Source organism: Spermophilus citellus (assembly GCF_964194105.1).
Source record: "Spermophilus citellus genome assembly, chromosome: 1".
NCBI classification, from domain to species: domain Eukaryota; kingdom Metazoa; phylum Chordata; class Mammalia; order Rodentia; family Sciuridae; genus Spermophilus; species Spermophilus citellus.
Window position 1 is genome coordinate 223,584,160 of NC_138182.1, and position 20,629 is coordinate 223,604,788.

The 20,629-nt window shown below is 38.7% G+C and overlaps 1 protein-coding gene across 1 annotated transcript in view; it reads left to right on the forward strand.

The window, feature by feature from the left end:
- DMGDH (dimethylglycine dehydrogenase) overlaps positions 1–20,629 on the forward strand; it is a gene marked incomplete at both ends in the record, with an annotated part of 67,573 nt that overhangs the window by 2,052 nt on the left and 44,892 nt on the right. The window contains 4 exons of the mRNA XM_081302425.1: positions 7,187–7,361; positions 16,121–16,219; positions 17,686–17,850; positions 19,748–19,952. Coding sequence (XP_081158551.1) covers positions 7,187–7,361; positions 16,121–16,219; positions 17,686–17,850; positions 19,748–19,952 — 644 coding nt within the window. The remainder of the gene's footprint in view (positions 1–7,186; positions 7,362–16,120; positions 16,220–17,685; positions 17,851–19,747; positions 19,953–20,629) is intronic.

Here is a 20,629-nt window from a genome sequence, read left to right on the forward strand (position 1 = left end):
CATATTTTGGCACCAGAAAATAAGGAAGTACTCCAGGAATAATGCAGTCATGTCAAAAGGACCTGAGAACCTTTTTTTTTTTTAAATGAAATCTGGGACAATTGGCATTAAAATAAATGGTAAATAGCAATAGATTAAAGCCCACTGAATGTAATGAATATTCATAAATTCACATTAATATAAACAACAAAGAAACAGGGGCCCAAGGAAAGCACTTCCTTGCAGTAGAAGGCCCATGGATAAATATAACAGGAATGATGGAGTTAGGAAATAATCAAGAGATGCTAAAACCAATCTCTCTCCCACTATGTTGTGAACTTCAGAGCACAGAGGCAATGTCCCATCTGGCTCATCATTGCTATGGAGCAGAGTGCCCTGTTCATGCAGGAACTTAGGAAGTACTAGATGAATGAATAAGAGAAAAACAAATGGAAAAAAATATATGTAACAAAATCATAAACGGTGGCAACAATGAATAAATCCTTTTATGCTAATGAGGACTACCTTTACTAGAATTGCACTCTTTTGGGCACTTATACGGGAACAGCATGGTCAATAGAAGATTCAGACTCAACCACCACAGTTATTGTATATATTCATTCCACACACATATTAGATGTGGGTGCTGTGCAGGGGCTGGCATCAATGAGGAACATGACATGATTACTTCCTTCAAGAAGCTCATGGTCCAGCTAGGAGGACAGATATGCAAATACATATGTTAAACACTGAGCAATAAAGACACAGGGGCTTGCCGCAGTCTGGCTGGGCACAATTCAGGAGCCACTTGTCAAAAGAAACGAACTTTATTTTTAGAACTACAAACACCAAACAAAACAGCTCCTCAGGAAAAAACCCTCAGAGCCCAACAGCCACCACCTGCTTCCACAAGCCTCTCACCCACACAAGCCTCACCACCTCCCACAATCCTCCTGCTCTTGAGGCTGATTGGCTGGGTCGCGTGGGCGGAGCCAAAGAAGTCCCCCAATGAGCAGCTCCGTGGTCTGAAAGGGCAGGGAAACAGCCCAATAAACATCACCGCACAGGAGCCAATCAGCTAGATGTTGCTGGGGCCGCTGTGAGCCAATCATCAGCTTTGCAGTCTGAAGGGCGGGGAAACAGCCCAATGAACATCACCGCAGAGGAGCCAATCAGCTAGATGTTGCTGGGGCTGCCGTGAACCAATCAGCCGGCAGCTGGAAGTTTGCGGGCAGCTGGAAGTTTGCTGGGGCCCCTTTGGCTGTGACTCTCAACATCTCCCCCTCTCTGTTTAAACAACAAGCATGTGGCTTAGGGACCGTGCCTGCCTTAGGTTGGCCAATACTACATATGGTCCTTACCCGTCTTCGGATGAGCTGACCTCAGGGCGTCAGCCTCCTGTCTTAGGTTGGTACCATTGTAATTGGATCTTACCCGTCATTGACTACCGGTCCAGTATACAGCCACACCTGTGGAGAGGTCTTTGTCTTTTTTTTTTTTTTTTTAAAGCATCCTGGTTCTGTTGCAGATGTACGAATAGCCAAACTGGAGTTTTGGATATCAGCTGTTATGGATTTGAGCCAAATCATCTTCTTTTTGGTCTGTAGAAATCGCTTTAGTTAATCTCTCTGGAATCCAAATCGGCTGCTGTTCTCCCTGTGGAAACACACAAACAGACCCCCGACTCCAGACAATTATTGGGTCAGGAGCTTTCCATTGTCCTGTTAGAATATCTTTCCAAAGTACCTTGGGCTTATGTACATTTTTTGGACACATATGCCTTTCTGCAGCACTAAGTCCTGATGAATCCAAATTTTAAAAGTTTAGAGTAAAAAGGGTTATTTTAAGTTTATCTTTGGGGAATATATACCCCTTCCCAATTCCGTCTTTTTGCTTTAATAAGTACATTTTAATAGTTTGATGAGCTCTTTCAACTATGCCTTGTCCCTGTGGATTGTATGGGATTCCTGTTATATGAGTAATGCCAAATGATGAGCAAAATTGTTTAAAAGAGGTAGAAGTATAACCAGGGGCATTATCTGTTTTTAACTGTTTTGGAATGCCCACAGTGGCAAAATTTTGTAAGCAATGAGCTATAACATCTTTAGTTTTTTCTCTGGCATGAAGGGAGCCCATCAAAAATCCAGAAGAAGTATCAACTATAACATGCAAATATTTTAATTTTCCAAATTCTGGCAAATGTGTGATGTCCATCTGCCAAATATGGTTAGGTATCAATCCTCTAGGATTGACTCCAAGATTAACTTGTGGTAAAAAGGTCACACAATTTTGACATTGTTTTATTATTTGTCTAGCTTGTTCCTTAGTTATTTTAAAACGCTTTCGTAAAGTATTAGCATTGACATGGAACCTTTTATGAAAATTTATAGCTTCTTCTAGTGTAGAGAAAATATGTATGTCATGTGTAGTTTTATCTGCTAAATCATTGCCCAAACTAAGGGCTCCAGGCAATCCTGTATGTGCCCTGATATGTCCTATAAAGAATGGCTCTTTTCTGTCCCAGATTAAACTTTGTATAGTGGAAAACAAAGAGAAAACAGTAGAAGAAGGGGAAATCCTACCAGCATCTTCAAGAGATACTATAGCATTAACTATATACTGACTATCAGAAAATAAATTAAATACAGAATCTTTTTTTTTTAAATTTATTTATTTTTTTAATTTTATTTTTTTTATTGGTTGTTCACAACATTACAAAGCTCTTGACATAACATATTTCATACATTAGATTGAAGTGGGTTATGAACTCCCAATTTTACCCCAAATGCAGATTGCAGAATCACGTCGGTTACACATCCACATTTTTACATACTGCCATATTAGTGACTGTTGTATTCTGCTACCTTTCTTATCCCCTACTATCCCCCCTCCCCGTCCCTCACATCTTCTCTCTCTACCCCATCTACTGTAATTCATTTCTCTCCTTGTTAATTTTCCCATTCCCCTCACAACCTCTTATATGTAATTTTGTATAGCAATGAGGGTCTCCCTTCATTTCCATGCAATTTCCCTTTTCTCTCTCTTTCCCTCCCATCTCATGTCTCTGTTTAAAGATAATCTTTTCTTCCTGTTCTTCCTCCCTACTCTGTTCATAGTTGCTCTCATTATATCAAAGAGGACATTTGGTATTTGTTTTTTAGGGATTATCTAGCTTCACTAAGCATAATCTGCTCTAGTGCCATCCATTTCCCTTCAAATTCTATGATTTTGTCATTTTTTATTGCTGCGTAGTACTCCATTGTGTATAGATGCCACATTTTTTTTATCCATTCATCTATTGAAGGGCATCTGGGTTGGTTCCACAGTCTAGCTATTGTGAATTGTGTTGCTATGAACATCAATGTGGCAGTATCCCTGTAGCATGCTCTTTTAAGGTCTTCAGGGAATAGTCCAAGAAGGGCAATAGCAGGGTCAAATGGTGGTTCCATTCCCAGCTTTCCCAGGAATCTCCATACTGCTTTACAAATTGGCTGCACCAATTTGCAGTCCCACCAACAATGTACAAGTGTACCCTTTTCTCCACATCCTCGCCAGCACTTGTTGTTGTTTGATTCATAGTGGCTGCCAATCTTACTGGAGTGAGATGGTATCTTAGGGTGGTTTTGATTTGCATTCCTCTGACTGCTAGAGATGGAGAGCATTTTTTCATGTACTTGTTGATTGATTGTATATCCTCCTCTGAGAAGTGTCTGTTCAGGTCCTTGGCCCATTTGTTGATTGGGTTATTTATTATCTTATTGTCTAATTTTTTGAGTTCTTTGTATACTCTGGATATTAGGGCTCTATCTGAAGTGTGAGGATAAAAATTTGTTCCCAGGATGTAGGCTCCCTATTTACCTCTCTTATTGTTTCTCTTGCTGAGAAAAAACTTTTTAGTTTAAGTAAGTCCCATTTGTTGATTCTTGTTATTAACTCTTGTGCTATGGGTGTCCTATTAAGGAATTTGGAGCCCGACCCCACAATATGTAGATCGGAGCCAACTTTTTCTTCTATCAGACCCAGAGTCTCTGATTTGATATCAAGCTCCTTGATCCATTTTGAGTTAACTTTTGTGCATGGCGAGAGAAAGGGATTCAGTTTCATTTTGTTGCATATGGATTTCCAGTTTTCCCAGCACCATTTGTTGAAGATGCTATCCTTCCTCCATTGCATGCTTTTAGCCCCTTTATCAAATATAAGATAGTTGTAACTTTGTGGATTAGTCTCTGTGTCCTCTATTCTATACCATTGGTCCACCCACCTGTTTTGGTACCAGTACCATGCTGTTTTTGTCACTATTGCTCTGTAATATAGTTTGAAATCTGGTATCGTTATACCGCCTGATTCACACTTCCTGCTTAGAATTGCTTTTGCTATTCTGGGTCTTTTATTTTTCCATATGAATTTCATGATTGCTTTATCTATTTCTACAAGAAATGCTGTTGGGATTTTGATTGGTATTGCATTAAACCTATAGAGAACTTTTGGTAATATCGCCATTTTGATAATGTTCGTTCTGCCTATCCATGAACAGGGTATATTTTTCCATCTTCTAAGATCTTCTTCTACTTCTCTCTTTAGGGTTCTGTAGTTTTCATTGTATAAATCTTTCACCTCTTTTGTTAGGTTGATTCCCAAGTATTTTTTTTTTTTTGAGGATATTGTGAATGGAGTGTTTTTCCTCATTTCCGTTTCAGAAGTTTTATCGCTGATATACAGGAATGCCTTTGATTTATGCGTGTTGATTTTATATCCTGCCACTTTGCTGAATTCATTTATTGGTTCTAGTAGTTTCTTTGTAGATCCTTTTGGGTCTTCAAGGTATAGAATCATGTCATCTGCAAATAGTGATAATTTAAGTTCTTCTTTTCCTATTTTTATGCCTTTAATTTCTTTTGTCTGTCTAATTGCTCTGGCTAGTATTTCAAGGACTAAATTAAATAGAAGTGGTGAGAGAGGGCATCCCTGTCTTGTTCCAGATTTTAGAGGGAATGCCTTCAACTTTTGTCCATTCAGAATGATGCTAGCCTGAGGCTTAGCATAGATAGCTTTTACAATGTCAAGGTAAGTTCCTGTTATCCCTAGTTTTTCTAATGTTTTGAACATAAAGGGATGCTGTACTTTGTCAAATGCTTTCTCTGCGTCTATCGAGATGATCATATGGTTCTTATCTTTAAGTCTATTGATGTGGTGAATAACATTTATTGATTTCCGTATATTGAACCATCCTTGCATCCCAGGGATGAATCCTACTTGATCATGGTGCACAATTTTTTTGATGTGTTTTTGTATTCGATTCGCCAGAATTTTATTGAGGATTTTTGCATCTAGGTTCATTAGAGATATTGGTCTGTAGTTTTCTTTCTTTGAGGTGTCTTTGTCTGGTTTCAGAATCAGGGTGATGTTGGCCTCATAGAATGAATTTGGAAGAGCTCCCTCTTTTTCTATTTCCTGAAATAACTTGAAAAGTATTGGTATTAATTCTTCTTTAAAGGTTTTGTAAAATTCCGCTGTATACCCATCTGGTTCTGGGCTTTTCTTAGTTGGTAGTCTATTGATGGTTTCTTCTAGTTCCTCAATTGTTATTGGTCTGTTTAGGTTGTCTATATCCTCCTGACTCAATCTGGGCAGATCATATGACTTAAGAAATTTATCGATGTCTTCACTATCTTCTATTTTATTAGAATATAGGGTTTCAAAATACTTTCTAATTATCTTCTGTATTTCTGTAGCATCTGTTGTGATATTGCCTTTTTCATCCTGTATGTTAGTAATTTGAGTTCTCTCTCTTCTTCTCTTCGTTAGCATGGCTAAAGGTCTGTCGATCTTATTTATTTTTTCGAAGAACCAACTTTTAGTTTTGTTAATTTTTTCAATTGTTTCTTTTGTTTCGATTTCATTAATTTCAGCTCTGATTTTAATTATTTCTTGCCTTCTACTTCTTTTGCTATTGTTTTGCTCTTCCTTTTCTAGGGCTTTGAGATGAAGTGTGAGCTCATTTATTTGTTGGTTTTTTCTTTTTTTGAGGAATGACCACCAGGCGATGAATTTTCCTCTTAAAACTGCTTTCATTGTGTCCCATAGATTCCGATATGTTGTGTTTGTACTTTCATTTATCTCTAAGAATTTTTTTTATTTCCTCCTTTAACCCATTGATCATTCAGTAACATATTGTTCATTTTCCATGTGATGTAGGATTTTTCCTTCCTTCTTTTATCATTGATTTCCGGTTTCATTCCATTATGATCAGATAAAATGCAAGGTATTATCTCCACCCCTTTATATTTACTGAGGGTTGCCCTATGGCATAATATATGGTGTATTTTTGAGAAGGATCCATGTGCTGCTGAGAAAAAAGTATATCCATTTGATGATGGTTGATATATTCTATATATGTCAGTTAAGTCTAGGTTATTGATTGTGATATTGAGTTCTATAGTTTCTTTATTCAACTTTTGTTTGGAGGATCTGTCCAATGGTGAGAGAGGTGTGTTGAAGTCACCCATAATTATTGTGTTGTGGTCTATTTGATTCTTGAACTTGAGGATTGGCTGGGTCCTGTGGGCGGAGCCAAAGAAGTCCCCCAATGAGCAGCTCCGTGGTCTGAAAGGGCAGGGAAACAGCCCAATGAGCATCACCGCAGAGGAGCCAATCAGCTAGATGTTGCTGGGGCCGCTGTGAACCAATCAGCCGGTAGCTGGAAGTTTGCTGGCAGCTGGAAGTTTGCTGGGGCCCCTTTGGCTGTGGCTCTCAACAGGGGCTCATGCATGGTGAGAGGACATCTAATGATGCAGATCGCTTTTCTCCATCTGGCTCTTTTCAGCCTGGGAGGGAGGAGGTAATCCAAGATTTATAGGTGTAAACTTCAGGGTGATTATAGTTTTTCATATAATAAAATGTGTGGTTTTTTAAAATAAGAAAATTTATTCTCTAGATTCTCTGGTGGAGAGAAGCTACCTGTTCATTTCTTTGGTTCTGTTATATACCTACAGTGTTCTAGAATTATTACATGGAATGGGACCCAAATGTCCCCTTCTCCCTCACCCAATTAGGTTGCCTACTCCAGGTTTAGATGTTACAGATTTGTTAAATGAGGACATTCACTAGGTGTTCATGAGGTGAATCACAGTACTAGGGAAAGCCTAGACCCAAACTACAGCTACTGTAGGCTGAGTAAAATTACTGTTTTTAAACAATTGTTTTTCAGAGAGGAAAATCCACCTTTGCCTACCGAAACAAAATGGAAAGACAGAGCAGAAACAGTGATAATTGGAGGTGGCTGTGTTGGTGTGAGTCTGGCTTATCACCTGGCCAAAGCAGGGATGAAGGATGTGGTCCTGCTGGAGAAATCGGAGCTCACAGCTGGATCTACCTGGCATGCAGTAAGAAAATCACCCTGAAATTGTCCTGTGTTTTGAATGGTGTACCCATCAGTCCACATGCTTCCCAGTCACAACTCCCCACTGTGAGCTCTCAAGAGTGAGTTCCCTGATGGGAACAGTGGTGCACCCCTATAATCCCAGAAGCTCAGGAGGCTGAGGCAGGAGGATCTCAGTTCAAAGCCAGCCTCAGCGAAAGCGAGGTACTAAGCAACTCAGTGAGACCCTGTCTCTAAATAAAATACAAAATAGGGCTGGGATGAACATCGATGTAGCAGTGTCCCTGTAGCATGCTCTTATTAGGTCTTTAGGGAATAGACAATTCACGATAGCAAGATTGTGGAACCAACCTAGATGACCTTCAATAGATGAATGGATAAAAAAATGTGGCATTTATACACAATGGAGTATTACTCTGCTTTAAAAAATGACAAAATCATAGAATTTGGAGGGAAATGGATGGCATTAAAGCAGATTATGCTAAGTGAAGCTAGCCAATCCCTAAAAAACAAATGCCAAATGTCTTCTTTGATATAAGGGGAGTAACCAAGGTCAGGGTAGGGACGAAGAGCTTGAGAAGAAGATTAACATTAAACAGGGATGAGAGGTGGGAGGGAAAGGGAGTGAGAAGGGAAATCGCATGGAAATGGAAGGTGATCCTCAGGGTTATACAAAATTACATATAAGAGGAAAGGAGGGGTAAGAGAAAAATAATACAAGTGGAAGAAATGATTTACAGTAGAGGGGGTAGAGAGAGAAAAGGGGAGGGGAGGGGAGGGGAGGGGGGATAGTAGAGAATAGGATAGACAGCAGAACACATCAGTCACTAGAATGGCAATATGTAAATCAATGGAAGTGTAACTGATGTGATACAGCAATCTGTATACGGGGTAAAAATGGGAGTTCATAACCCACTTGAATCAAACTGTGAAATATGATATATTAAGAACTATGTAATGTTTTGAACGACCAACAATTGAAAAAAAAAAACAAAAAACAAAATAGGGCTGGGAGTGTGGCTCAGTGGTTCAGTGCCCAGGTTCAATCCCTGGTAAGCCCTCTCCCCAAAGAGTTCCTTCTCCATAGAGCTGGAAAGTGCAACTGCAGCTTAGCTGGTGTATGCACATCAGCGTTTATTTAGATCATATTTCTGTCTTGAACACATGGCCTCTGGATTCAAATCCTGGCAGTGCCATTTTCTACCTACATGGTTTCCAGCAAATTACTTCTGAGGTGTAAATTGAGAATATTAATGGTGACTACTTGTGGGGTTATGTTGAAGATTGAGTTAACATGGGTAAAGTTTCTAAATACACGGTCAATGTTTGATAATAAATGCTGGCTTTTGTGTAGAAGGATACTGGTGGGGTGATGCTGAATATAGGCCCAAGGCCTTTATCCATACTCCTCTCACCTGTATTTGACAGTCCTTTGATTTGTATTTATTTATGATGCTAATTTTGTTTTTGGCCTCATGAGGACTTTAAACATGAGGGCTGTGAATGTGCACTAAGCTTTTGTGTTAAGTAAAACACTGGACCAAGTTGTCTGCTCACTTCATGGTAAATGCAATTGTTCCGTTCTTGAACCATAATTGGGCATAACTAGAAAGCTGCCCAAGAAAAGATCCTGGATTGACATTGCTCTGGTCCTGTCAAACCAATTCTTTCTGAAGTAGGCTAAAGAGAGGACAGGAAGATTTTTTTGATTGCTCTGCAATTTTCTTTTGGATGAAGATTTGGTTAGTATTAGTGTTGGCATTCATAATTAGTTTTCCTCTGCTAAAAAGAACAGAAAGAAAAAGGAGACTCTTCTTTGAGGGGCTTTTTGATATTTAGCACCTACTCCTACTATGGGGCTGAGAGACTAGAATAACAGAGTTGCACACCACTGGCTGAATCTGAGGGAGAGCACTGCAGGGATTGAAACTCCACTGGTCCCAGAGTCCGAATGGTCACAGTCAGATTGCACACACGGGTTGACCAAAGGCTCCCTTCAGCCCCCTCATCCCTCAGTCTGGGAGGAAGGCTGGGGTGCCAGGTTTCTGTTCTCGAGACTAAAAGGCTCAGGGGTCACTCTAGTTGAACTGGGCTAACTGGGCTGCACGAAATAACCACACAAGAGACACAAATACCTTTTTCTTTGGGGTCGCTGTGACGGCTCCTCTGACCTTAAGGGTCTGCAGAAAGAGAGAGACCCCTTTTATTGAGGAGAAGCTATTCAAATGAGGCAAGGGGTCAGGTTTCAGGGGGCTGAGTCTATCTTCAAGATGTCCACTATCAGCAGGTTGACTGACACCTGGGTAGGCCACACCCAAGGGCACAGTAAGAGGAGGGGACACACACAAGGCACTTCCATGGAAGATTCTATCCTAAACAGGGCAAGGGGTTATATTACAAAGGAACAGGTGAGCATAGCTTCACCCATGGGGCTGTAGCAAGACACACCCATTTCTGTGACTGAGCGCCTCAGCACCCAGCTGGGGAGTGTAACTCAGTCACCCGTAAGGTTGGCCTCCCACACTGGGGTACCCCATCCTCTGTGCAATTTCAGTTTTCCCAGCATACTTTTCTCCTCTCAACATTTCTCCTTCAGCTTGCTTCCTCCTATCTACAGAGAGGCTGCCAGTGAAGCCACTAGCTCTCCTGGCCTTTCTCCCCTCCACAAACTAGAAAGGCACACCTGCCTTTCTCCTGTGGCTCGCCTCTATCTTTAGTGTGCTTTCCGTCACCCACACAACAGTGTTTATGAAGAGCCCATATTGGGCTGGGCCAGCACTGCTCTAGCAGGTGAGGACACAGGAAGGAACAAAACACAGCCCCCTGCTTCCTGGAGCTCACATTCTGGGGGTCAGACAGAAAGGCCATAGCAATGCTAGAGAGGGATCAGCCCCATGAAGAAAAGTGACTCAGTTAAGGGGAACAGAATGACAGGGGAGAGGTGAGTAGGGGTTAGGGAGGCTCCTTCCAAGAGGTGACAGGAAAGCAAAGACCCAGAAGCAGTGAGTGAGGGGGGCCAAGGGGTCCTGAGGTTATCCAGGTAAGAACATCAGGCAGAGGGAAATTTAGGCAAATGGAAAGAAACATCCTGGCACAGAGGCTCACATCCCCAACAGCACTCCAGATTTCTAAGGAGGCAAGCACTTTAATGTTTGAATGATTTGCTCATTTGCATACTGATTTGATGGGGTTTTCATTTTAGAATAGATTATAGGATTTCCTGGGATTTTACTTCCTAGATGTCCCAGGAATTAAAAGCAATATATCCTTAATCCAACTTCTTTAAAAATAAATGAATAAAATACAAGTATGCAGTGTTTTTGAGGTGATAGTTTCTTGTTAAACGTTAACCATGTAAAATAATTCCCCCTTAAGCAAGGAGTGACAAAAGCCAGTGGAAAAGGCATTCTCTTGCTTTGAAGGCAAGGTATTATGTTTACAAAATGAGGATTCATGCAAGTGTGTGCTCAAGGTGGAATGGGGCATAAGAAATCAGGTTATTCGGCCCCCTTGGCATAAATAAAAAGAAAAGAGCTGTCCTAGAAAGCTGATTCTGGAACTTTTTGTAAGACAAAGAGGCCTCCCTCTGAGGAGCAACAGGAAGAAATCCCACACACCAGGAATTGTTAACACAGAGAGGTTTTTGGAGCAGATGTGAGACTATAGAGGGTTGGGAAGCCAGCAACAGGGGCAGACTACAAAAATAAAATCAGTCTCACTGAGAGACAGTATATTTTCAATATGAAAACCATCTGGAAGGTGAGGGGATCAAGTGCTGGAGGAGGAAGGCACAGCTTGCCAAATGAATATTCAAAATGGAATCATAAATCCAGAGAGCCAGAGGTTTTACTCTCTCACCAAGACTACTTCTTGGTAAGATGATCCATGTGGGGTGTAGGAAGATGATATTAGAATATTTTAAACTACAAATGCAAGAAAGAAATTAAGGCTTCACAATATTTGTAAATAGCCCTCGCACTGATGTGGGCAGGCAGCATGTTGTGTAGGATTCCAGGGTTGAAGGGGGGGGGGGTGCGGCTGGCACTGCACAGTGGGAGCATCCTCCTTTCTTTTGTCCTCAGTGTGTCATGACACAGTGCAAGTTGCTGCTATAGGACATCATCACTGTGATTTTTAGCTTTATAAAAACAGAGCCTCAAGTATAAAATTTGTAAGGAAAGGGAGTGGGGATGAACTTGAGAATGTACTACTACTAAGAGGCATGTTGGTTATCTCCTGGCAATAATTAAAAGAGTTTGAAATGTAAAGATAAATTTTTCTTTCACAAAAAGACAGGCGCCCCAAACTTGTTGACCTTTGCAGTATTCAAAAGGCTGCCCAGTGCTTCTACATAGAAGTTACATGTATTTTAAAAATAGGGCTAGGGTATGACCCAGGGGTAGAGTGGGTTTGATCCCAAGCCCTGCAAATCAACTCAAAAACACAGAAGATAGAGTGTCTCTTTGGTGTAAGAATGATGCTGTCAGTAAGTGTGAAAGAAGTGCCTTTGGAATACAATCCTGTTGAGAAGACAGCATTTTGAAAGGGATATTTGAAAAACATTAGCTTTCCTGGCCCAAATGAGTAACACCACCTAGAACAAAACTCTCATCTATGCAAGAGGTACATTTTAACCCATTCAGAATTTTTCTGAATGAGAAATTTTCAATGAGATTCATCCCCATTTATTTGAAATTTAAAAAATGTAATACACTACAGTTAGTTTATAACAACAACTGATGGATAAGAGAACATGAAAGATTATAGTCAAATATCAACAGAGACTTTTGTTCAGGTGTTGCCTGGGACCAGAGAAGGGGTGTCACGATGCAGAGAGCAGAGCCAAAGGAGGGCTGCTCCCACTTGGGTCTGTGTACCACTGAGAGGGATCTGTTTCTGCTATCTCAGCCACTAAAACAGCCTCAAAATAAAGCAAACCTAGAATCAGGCCATTACACTGCTGGATTTCAAATGTTACTCTAGTAGATACAGTTTAATAATAAAGTTTATTGATCACATAGCTCTTGCTGAAATGTGACTAATAAGCTTAATATTCAAAAGCTTTTTCTACACCATAAATAAAATTATTTAAAATGTTTCACCCATTCCAAATTGTTATTGTTTATTTTATGATCTCTATTAATACAGTGATCCATATTTACATATTGTATTTAAATAAAGCAGTATACTTATTTTAGTGGTTATGCTAAAAATTTTTATTGGATATCAGTATATGAATAAATATTTGGAGCCACTGGGATGTAGGTGTGTTGAGATCTGTCACTGGGCTTTTTGTTGTTGTTTTTCACATTTTCACTGCCTGTGGGCAATGAATATTTTTTTTCTTAATTAGTTATATACTACAGTAGAATGCACTTGGCACATCATATATAAATGGAGTATAACTTCTCACTCTTCTGGTTGTACATGAAGTAGAATCACACCAGTTAGGTAATCATATATGCACACAGGGTAATAATGTCGGATTCATTCTACTATCCTTCCTGCCCCTATAAACCTCCTCTCCCTTTACTCCCTTGTGCCTAATCCAAAATAACTCTATTGTTCCCTACCTCCCCCACCACATTATTGTGAATTAGCATCCCCATATCAGAGAAAATTTTTATCCTTTTGTTTTTTGAGATTGGCTTATTTTGCTTAGCTCCATCCATTTACTGGCAAACGCCATCATTTTATTCTTCTTTAAGGCTGGTAATATTCCATTGTGTATATATATATACCACACTTTTTTTATCCATTCATCTGCTGAAGGACACCTAGGTTGGCTCCATACTTTAGCTGTTGTGAGTTGAGCTGCTATTGAACACTGATATGGCTGCGTCATTGTAGTACGTTGATCTTAAGTCCTTTGGGTATAAACCGGGGAGTGGAATAGCTGGGTCAAATGGTGCTTCCATTCCAAGTTTTCTGAGGAATCTCCATTTGCTTTCCACAGTGGTTGCACCAATTTGCAGTCCCACCAGCAGTATAGGAGTGTACCTTTTCCCCCACATCCTCACCAACATTTATTGTTGCTTGTATTCAGAATACAGTCAACAGTCACTGGGCCTTTTGAGGCAGTAGAGGCTTCTGAAAGAGTGGAAGAACTACTGATTCAGGGAGAGCACCCCTCATAGCATCCATTATGTACCCATTATTTAGCATCCACTGATGATTTTTCTAATTCCGTTATTCCTTTTATTATTATCAGTACACTATAAGGAAGAGCTTTCCCATCTTACTTATGTATTTAAGTCACCAAGGATTCGTAAATCTACACTTATTCAGAGGGTTATAATTCTTAGTGATGACCTCTGTTTCATCTTCCCTCCTTTACCTTCTCCGCCAACTACTATAATTTTCTTTCTTTAAATAGAAGATGCGTCCCTTTCCTGGAGACCTCTGTGAACTTCCCAATGTCTTCTCTTCCCTTAGTTCTCGTAGTTCTTATGTCCCTCACTGTGGGGTCTGACACTCAATCATATGCCTTTGATTTAATTGTTTCATTATGAAAGTTTCACGATCTCAATGAGCCTATAATATCCTGAAGGATAAGAACAATATTCTCTCCTTCCTCAAACTTCTCACTTCCTATGTCTGTAGAAATCACAGAAGACAGAAACATTATGCCCTCCTTACATCCAATCTCACAAGACTGGTGCTTAAATCAATAGTACATGCTATGCAAGAATATTCAAATAACTGAAGGGCAGTAGAAGCACTGATGTGGGTAATTCTAAATTTTAAACACAGATTAAAAGACAAAAGCCAATGTATAAAAGAGGATACAAAAGTTAGATAATCTTTTGTCTAAGACAGTCACATCCATACCTTCCTTCTGATTGTCCTCATAGCAAAGAAAAGAGGGAAGCATGAATTATTCAATAAAAATAAGTATCCGTAGTATTTCAATAATGGAGACCAAATTTTTCTTGACCATGAATTTTTGAAGAATGTGTTCTCTAAACCAAGTAACAAAAATGAACTAACAAAAATGAACTCATGAGACTCTTTCAGATCAAAGAACATTAGATCCTAATTTCTGGGGTGGGGAAGAAGAGGGTTATATAGTGTAGGCAGATGGAAGAACTTTCTGGTGGTCTGACTTCACTCAGGTGCAAGGCTTAGAGGATCCTGAGGATTGTGTGATGGATGTTTGACAATGAAGTCAAAGAGCCTGACTTGTACTTCCACTGTAGAGGAAGCCCTTCTCTACTATTTTTTTAAAATTTTTTTGGTGTTCTTGTACCTTTTATTTATTTATTTGTTTGCTTGCTTGTTTATTTATTTATTTATTTATTTATTTATTTATTTATTTATTTATTTATGTATTTGTGGTGCTGAGGCTCGAACCCAGTGCCTCACACATGTTAGGCAAGCACTCTATCATTGAGCCACAACCCCAGCCCTTCTCTACTCTCATATGGAACTGTGCTATAGGATGATCTAGAAGCTGGGCTAAGATTTTTTTTTTTTTTTGGCCTAAAGCATAGCTGTCCATATGTCCAGGTACTTGAACAAGTACAGAGAGAAGCCCTAAGGTTCTTGTCCATAAAGGATGATTGACAAATTTTAAAGGGGGTGTTTTTGAACTCAAAAGAACCAAATGCCCACTATTATCCTAGAATGTTTACCTTATAAATATTTCTAAATAAATCTGATTTTGAACAGATTGTATCCTGCTAAGCTTTCCAGGATAAATTAGCCGTACAATGAGGCCCCAGATACTTAATTAAGACAACTTGTTTCATGCAATTGCCTAGAATTCTTTGGATACTACATTGTATCTGCCAACGCTGATAAAAGGGTTTTGGCACATCCAATATTTAGATATATTTTTCAGAGAGTAATTTGTCTGTATTTATTTAACAAATATTTATGGTGTTCTAACTTTGTGCTTATCAAACAGTTTAAGCTTCAAAAAAAAAAAAAAATCTATTCACCTACTCACCAGACTCTAATTGCCAGGAATTTTCTAATTCTTGAATTTTGCAACTTCAGGAAAGGCACAGGATGGCTGCTCCATTCAAGGGGCAGATGGGAAAACCCTTGGATGATGTAGTCCTGCCTCAAGAACACACCCAGGATTTGCTGGCTTGAGTTCATGTTGTATGCCTTCCCCCATATGCTTTCTAATACAAATCCAAAATCCTGAAACACAAAATGCTTCATAATTCAAAAATTTTTGAGCAACCAACATGACAGAATCATGGGAAATTCCATATGTGGTCTCTGATGGTTCAATATATGTAAACTTTGTTTTATGCACAACATTATTTAAAATATTGTATATGTATGTATAAGGTGAATATGAAACCTAAGCAAACTTCTTGTTTGGAGAGACTTGGGTCCCATCCCCAATATAGCTCATTAGGTTTTATGGAAATTTTTTTTTTTTAAATCCAGAATCCAAAGTGACTCTGGTCCCAAGCATTTTGGATAAAGGGTATCCAATCATAGCATATGTTCCTAAACTTTCCATCTAAATCATCTCACTTATGATTCTTTTTTTCTTAGTAACTTTTATGAACTTCACATATATGTCTGTTGGCTGGCTCTCACTTTACTTACATGGTTCAAATTTCTTTTTATAACCTATCATGAGCCTTCTGCTCTGAAGCTCTCAAATTTCTCGTTCCCAAGGACTGATGGGTGCTTCTCAATTCCTCGCCAGCATTAAATTGCTGCATAGCAAATACACTATCAGTGTTTTGAGGCTGTTATTTTTTTTTCTCAGTATTTCCTTTCCTTCCTACTTTTAAGGCAGGTTTAACAACTTACTTCCATCCTGGAATAAACTTGAAGAAGATACATTATGATAGCATCAAACTTTATGAGACACTGGAAGAAGAAACTGGGCAGGTAAATGCATTTAACTCAAAATTGTCTGGTAGGCCAGGTCTCTCAGAAATAGATTTCTGAAGGATCTGATGTGTCATCATGTATTGCTGTGTGCAGTGACATCAAAGGCACATGCAATGTTGGGGTAGAGAAATAGGATGAGAATTCAAGGAAAGAACCTTGAGAATTTGCTTTAAAATTGATTTCTTAAGTATATTATCCATGTAACTAACCATTTTTTTTGTTTTTTAAATGAAGAAAGAATTAAAAGCAGCTTCCAAAAATATCTTTTGCCAGTTGCTATATCCAGAAACTAAAAAATCAGACCCTCTCAGCAATTGGACTGCAAAGGATCTGACAAGAGTGTGTGCCAGATTGTCACATGGTTTGAAAAGTATTTCACTCAGAGCCCCTCACTTTTATTCTTATCCCCTCTCAGATTGACTCATGCTCTCAAAATAAAAAATGAGTTTCTGTAGACTTAAGATTAAAGTCCACTTAAATTCTCCATTGCTGAAAACCATCAAGTGGATTTCCACATTCTACAGGACGTGGGCCAAAGGCTTAGCATGGCCTCAGGAGCGTGACCTTCATCAGGAGTTGACTCCTTCCTGCCTTTCCACATATTCTGTTCATACGCTTCTGCTAGTCCCAATGACATATAATTCTAAAATGTGCTGAGCTCTCTCAAATCACTGTTTTGTTGTTGTTGTTGTTTGGGTTTCCTTCCTTCCTTCCTTCCTTCCTTCCTTCCTTCCTTCCTTCCTTCCTTCCTTCCTTCCTTCCTTCCTTCCTTCCTTCCTTCCTTCCTTCTCCTATTGCTTACTCTGCCTGAACAACATTCCCTCAGTCTTTCCCAAGCTGGGTGGGGCATCTCTTGATTCTAAGAACATTTATGTACATTGCTCTTATTACACACATCTCTCCTTATTGTAATTGCAATTTTACTGTTTTTTTTTCCCTACAGATTATGACAAAAATTGTTTCTGTTATCATCCATGTAACTCAGGGCTTTGTTGAGGCTTGGCAAACTGGGGGACTTCAATATATGTTAAATAAATGTTTGATTCAACTAACAATCTCATCATTGCAATACTTTGACTCTTCATAATTCTTCTTGAATCCTTTGTCTTTCTCTTTTTCACATAATGTTCTTTTGGTATGTACAGTAGCATTTATCCCAAGTTATTGTATTGTGCATTTAATTGTCTAATCTTCTCCTGCAGACCATCGGTTCCCTCTAGGCAGGGTCTTTGCCTCTCTTGTTCACCCCAACATCTCTGGGGTTTAGAATAGTGCCTGGTAGAAGGCAGTACTTAGAAAATAGTAAATGAATAAATGTCTTTTCATAAGATACAAATATTTTATGTCATTATCTCTTTCACTGCATACTAAATCTCTTTGCTTATACACCTGCATTTTCATTGTGCTGGGAAGTTGTGTTTGAGTGCCAAAGAAGAACTTATTTATTGGAATTGTTGTCACAGGCAGTAGGATTCCATCAGCCAGGTAGCATCCGAATTGCTACAACTCCCGTAAGGGTTGATGAATTTAAATATCAAATGACACGGACTGGCTGGCATGCAACAGAACAGTACATTATTGAACCTGAAAAGATTCAAGAGATGTTCCCTTTACTCAACATGAATAAGGTATTTATCTGAGGGTTATTTTCACCATTTGTTGATTTGAATTAAAATTAGAAGAAGGTGTTTTAAGAAGTTAAAAATATAAATACTTGGTGCATACATTTTGAATGGCAAAATTAGATGATCAATCTGTATTTGGGGAAAGTTACTAGGGGGACTGTTATGTAAGCTTGGTAAAATAAGGTAATGAAAAATCTTATTGGTCTTCTACCTGTGACAACTAAGGAAACATTTTCAATACTTTCCTATTATTGTATCCCCCATTCAAAGGGTTTCCATAATAATCCTTCCATTTGAGAACTGCCAAAGGAATGATAACATGATTTGATCCTTCTAGTAAAATAGTTATTAATGTATTTTTTTAAAAAAAAATCAACTTAAGAAGTTCCATGCTCTGCTATTCCACAAATATCACTTCACTCATGATTGTACTTCTCTTATAGACTTTGTGCCAGGTGTGGATGGATCTAGATTTATACCATAGTTTCATGAGAGAATCTACCTGACAGGGAATTTAGTGTTTCCCTATGGGTAATCATCCCTTTCCAATAGTAATAACACTGAAAGAAAGAGTGTTTTCCTTTATGAATATAGATGCAAAAATCCTCAACAAAATACTAGCAAACCAAATTCAGCAACATAATGAAAGGATTATAGAGCATGACCAAATGGAATTTATCCCAGGAATGCAGGGTTGGTTTAATATCTGTAAAGTCAATCAACATAATCACATTGTATTAATAGAATAAAGAACAAAATCCACATAATCATTTCAATAGATGCAGAAAAAATATGTGTCAAAAACTCCTTGTTCATATTTGGTGCTAAGTAGATTTTTTAAAAAAATATTTTTTAGTTGTAGATGGACATAATATCTTTATTTTATTTACTTATTAATTTTTATGTGGTGCCTCACATGTGCAAGGCAAGTGCTCTACCACTAAGCTACAACTCCAGCCTATGATTTTTGTTGAATAGATGAGACCTAATTACAATATATCACTCTGTTCACTCTATCAACTCATTTTATTTAATTTTCATTCCTTTTTGTTTCCCACACAATATCTGGTCTGAAGCTCTAATACAAAATATGTGTGCAAGAATTAGTAGTTGAATTTTAAATCAAGTATAACACCAGATATATATTTAACATGTGAATTGATAACACCATCAAATGATTAAATATAAATTATAATTGATATGTCAGTTAGAACTAGATTTGGCTTCAAATGTCAGAAACTAAACTAATAATGCTTAAATAAGATGTAAGTTTATTTCTCTCTCATGTAAATAGTCCAAGACTCGAATGGTGGCTCTTTTTCATGAGGACTTTAAGAACCCAGTCACCTTCTAGATCATTACTCTGTCATTCCTGGGATATGACTTTTGTGTTACTATTCCAAGATGGCAACTGAAGCTCCAGCCATCATGTCTATATTGCAAATAGAAGGATAAATAAGGGGCAAAGAATGACAAGTGCCAGTTGTCTTTTTTTTAATGGCTTATGGAAGTTTTCCTGACTTATTTGCATTTCCATTGACCAGAACTTAGTCTTAATTTTAGCTATCAACTGGAGCTAATAGCTGCCATGAAAGTTGGAAACTGTACTCTTTGTTCTTAGTGGCCATATGTCCAAATAAACATTTGGGTTCCATTGCTATTGGAGACAAGGAGAAACATTATTGGAGACAGTGGCAAGCCTCTATCACTATGTAACCTTTAGTGTAAATCCCGCCTATGTCTAAACAAAATTTAGGAAAAAGATGTACAGAGTGATTGGTCTGATGCCAAGATGTACTTTTAAAGTCTAGTTTTATTGAACACTTGCTGGTGCTATATAGTTGCACTGAGTAATATAAGTTTATTTGTCTGAATATTGACTTCTTTATGATTGATTTAGGTTTTAGCTGGTCTGTATAATCCTGGAGATGGTCACATTGATCCTTATTCTCTAACAATGGCCTTGGCTGCTGGAGCTAGGAAATATGGTGCCCTTTTAAAATACCCTGCACCGGTGACTTCTCTAACATCCAGGTCAGATGGAACATGGGATGTTGAAACGTCACAGGGATCCCTGAGAGCAAACAGAATTGTGAATGCTGCAGGTAAGCACTGTACTTTGTTTTAAAAACTAGTGTTTTTAAGTGGCAAAGAAATAAATATGTAGCCATAAAGAAGTGGTTTATACCGTGACCATTGTTGTGGAGCACAGTGCTCTCACGTTGGTTTCTGAGCCACAGAGCCCTCCCTCATCACTCTGTCCTTGATGTGTGGAATATCATTCTTTCCTTTGTGAGTCATCAACAGTTGGTCTTTTTATCCATTCTCCATTTCTTCTGCTCCAGATTATGTTTTGCCCAATTGTGCTTCTTTTTCCTTTCTATGTTTACTGTTTAGTAACCAAATTCTACTGCTCAAATTTCAGAGCACCCTCCTTGATCTCAATTTACTTTTTTGGGCAGATTTCATCATTTCTGTTCTCTCCCATCATTTCTAATGACTTTTGGTTCTGGTCAAAAACAAAAACAAAAAACAAATAACCCTTCATCTTTTTCTTTTAGAACATATGAAACATACTTCATAATTTTTTAGGCTTTTTTTTAACAGTTTAGTCTCATAGAGTAGTGAACCCCAGGAGGGATATTGAGATGATCTAGCAACCTACTCATTTTCCATTTGTAGAGGCCATAGTCCAGCAGGGTCAAGGTACTTGGCCAAGTGACTTGGCTGGTTCTGTCAGAGCCAGGAGTGAAACCTGGTTTTTTGATTCTTGAGTTGATAC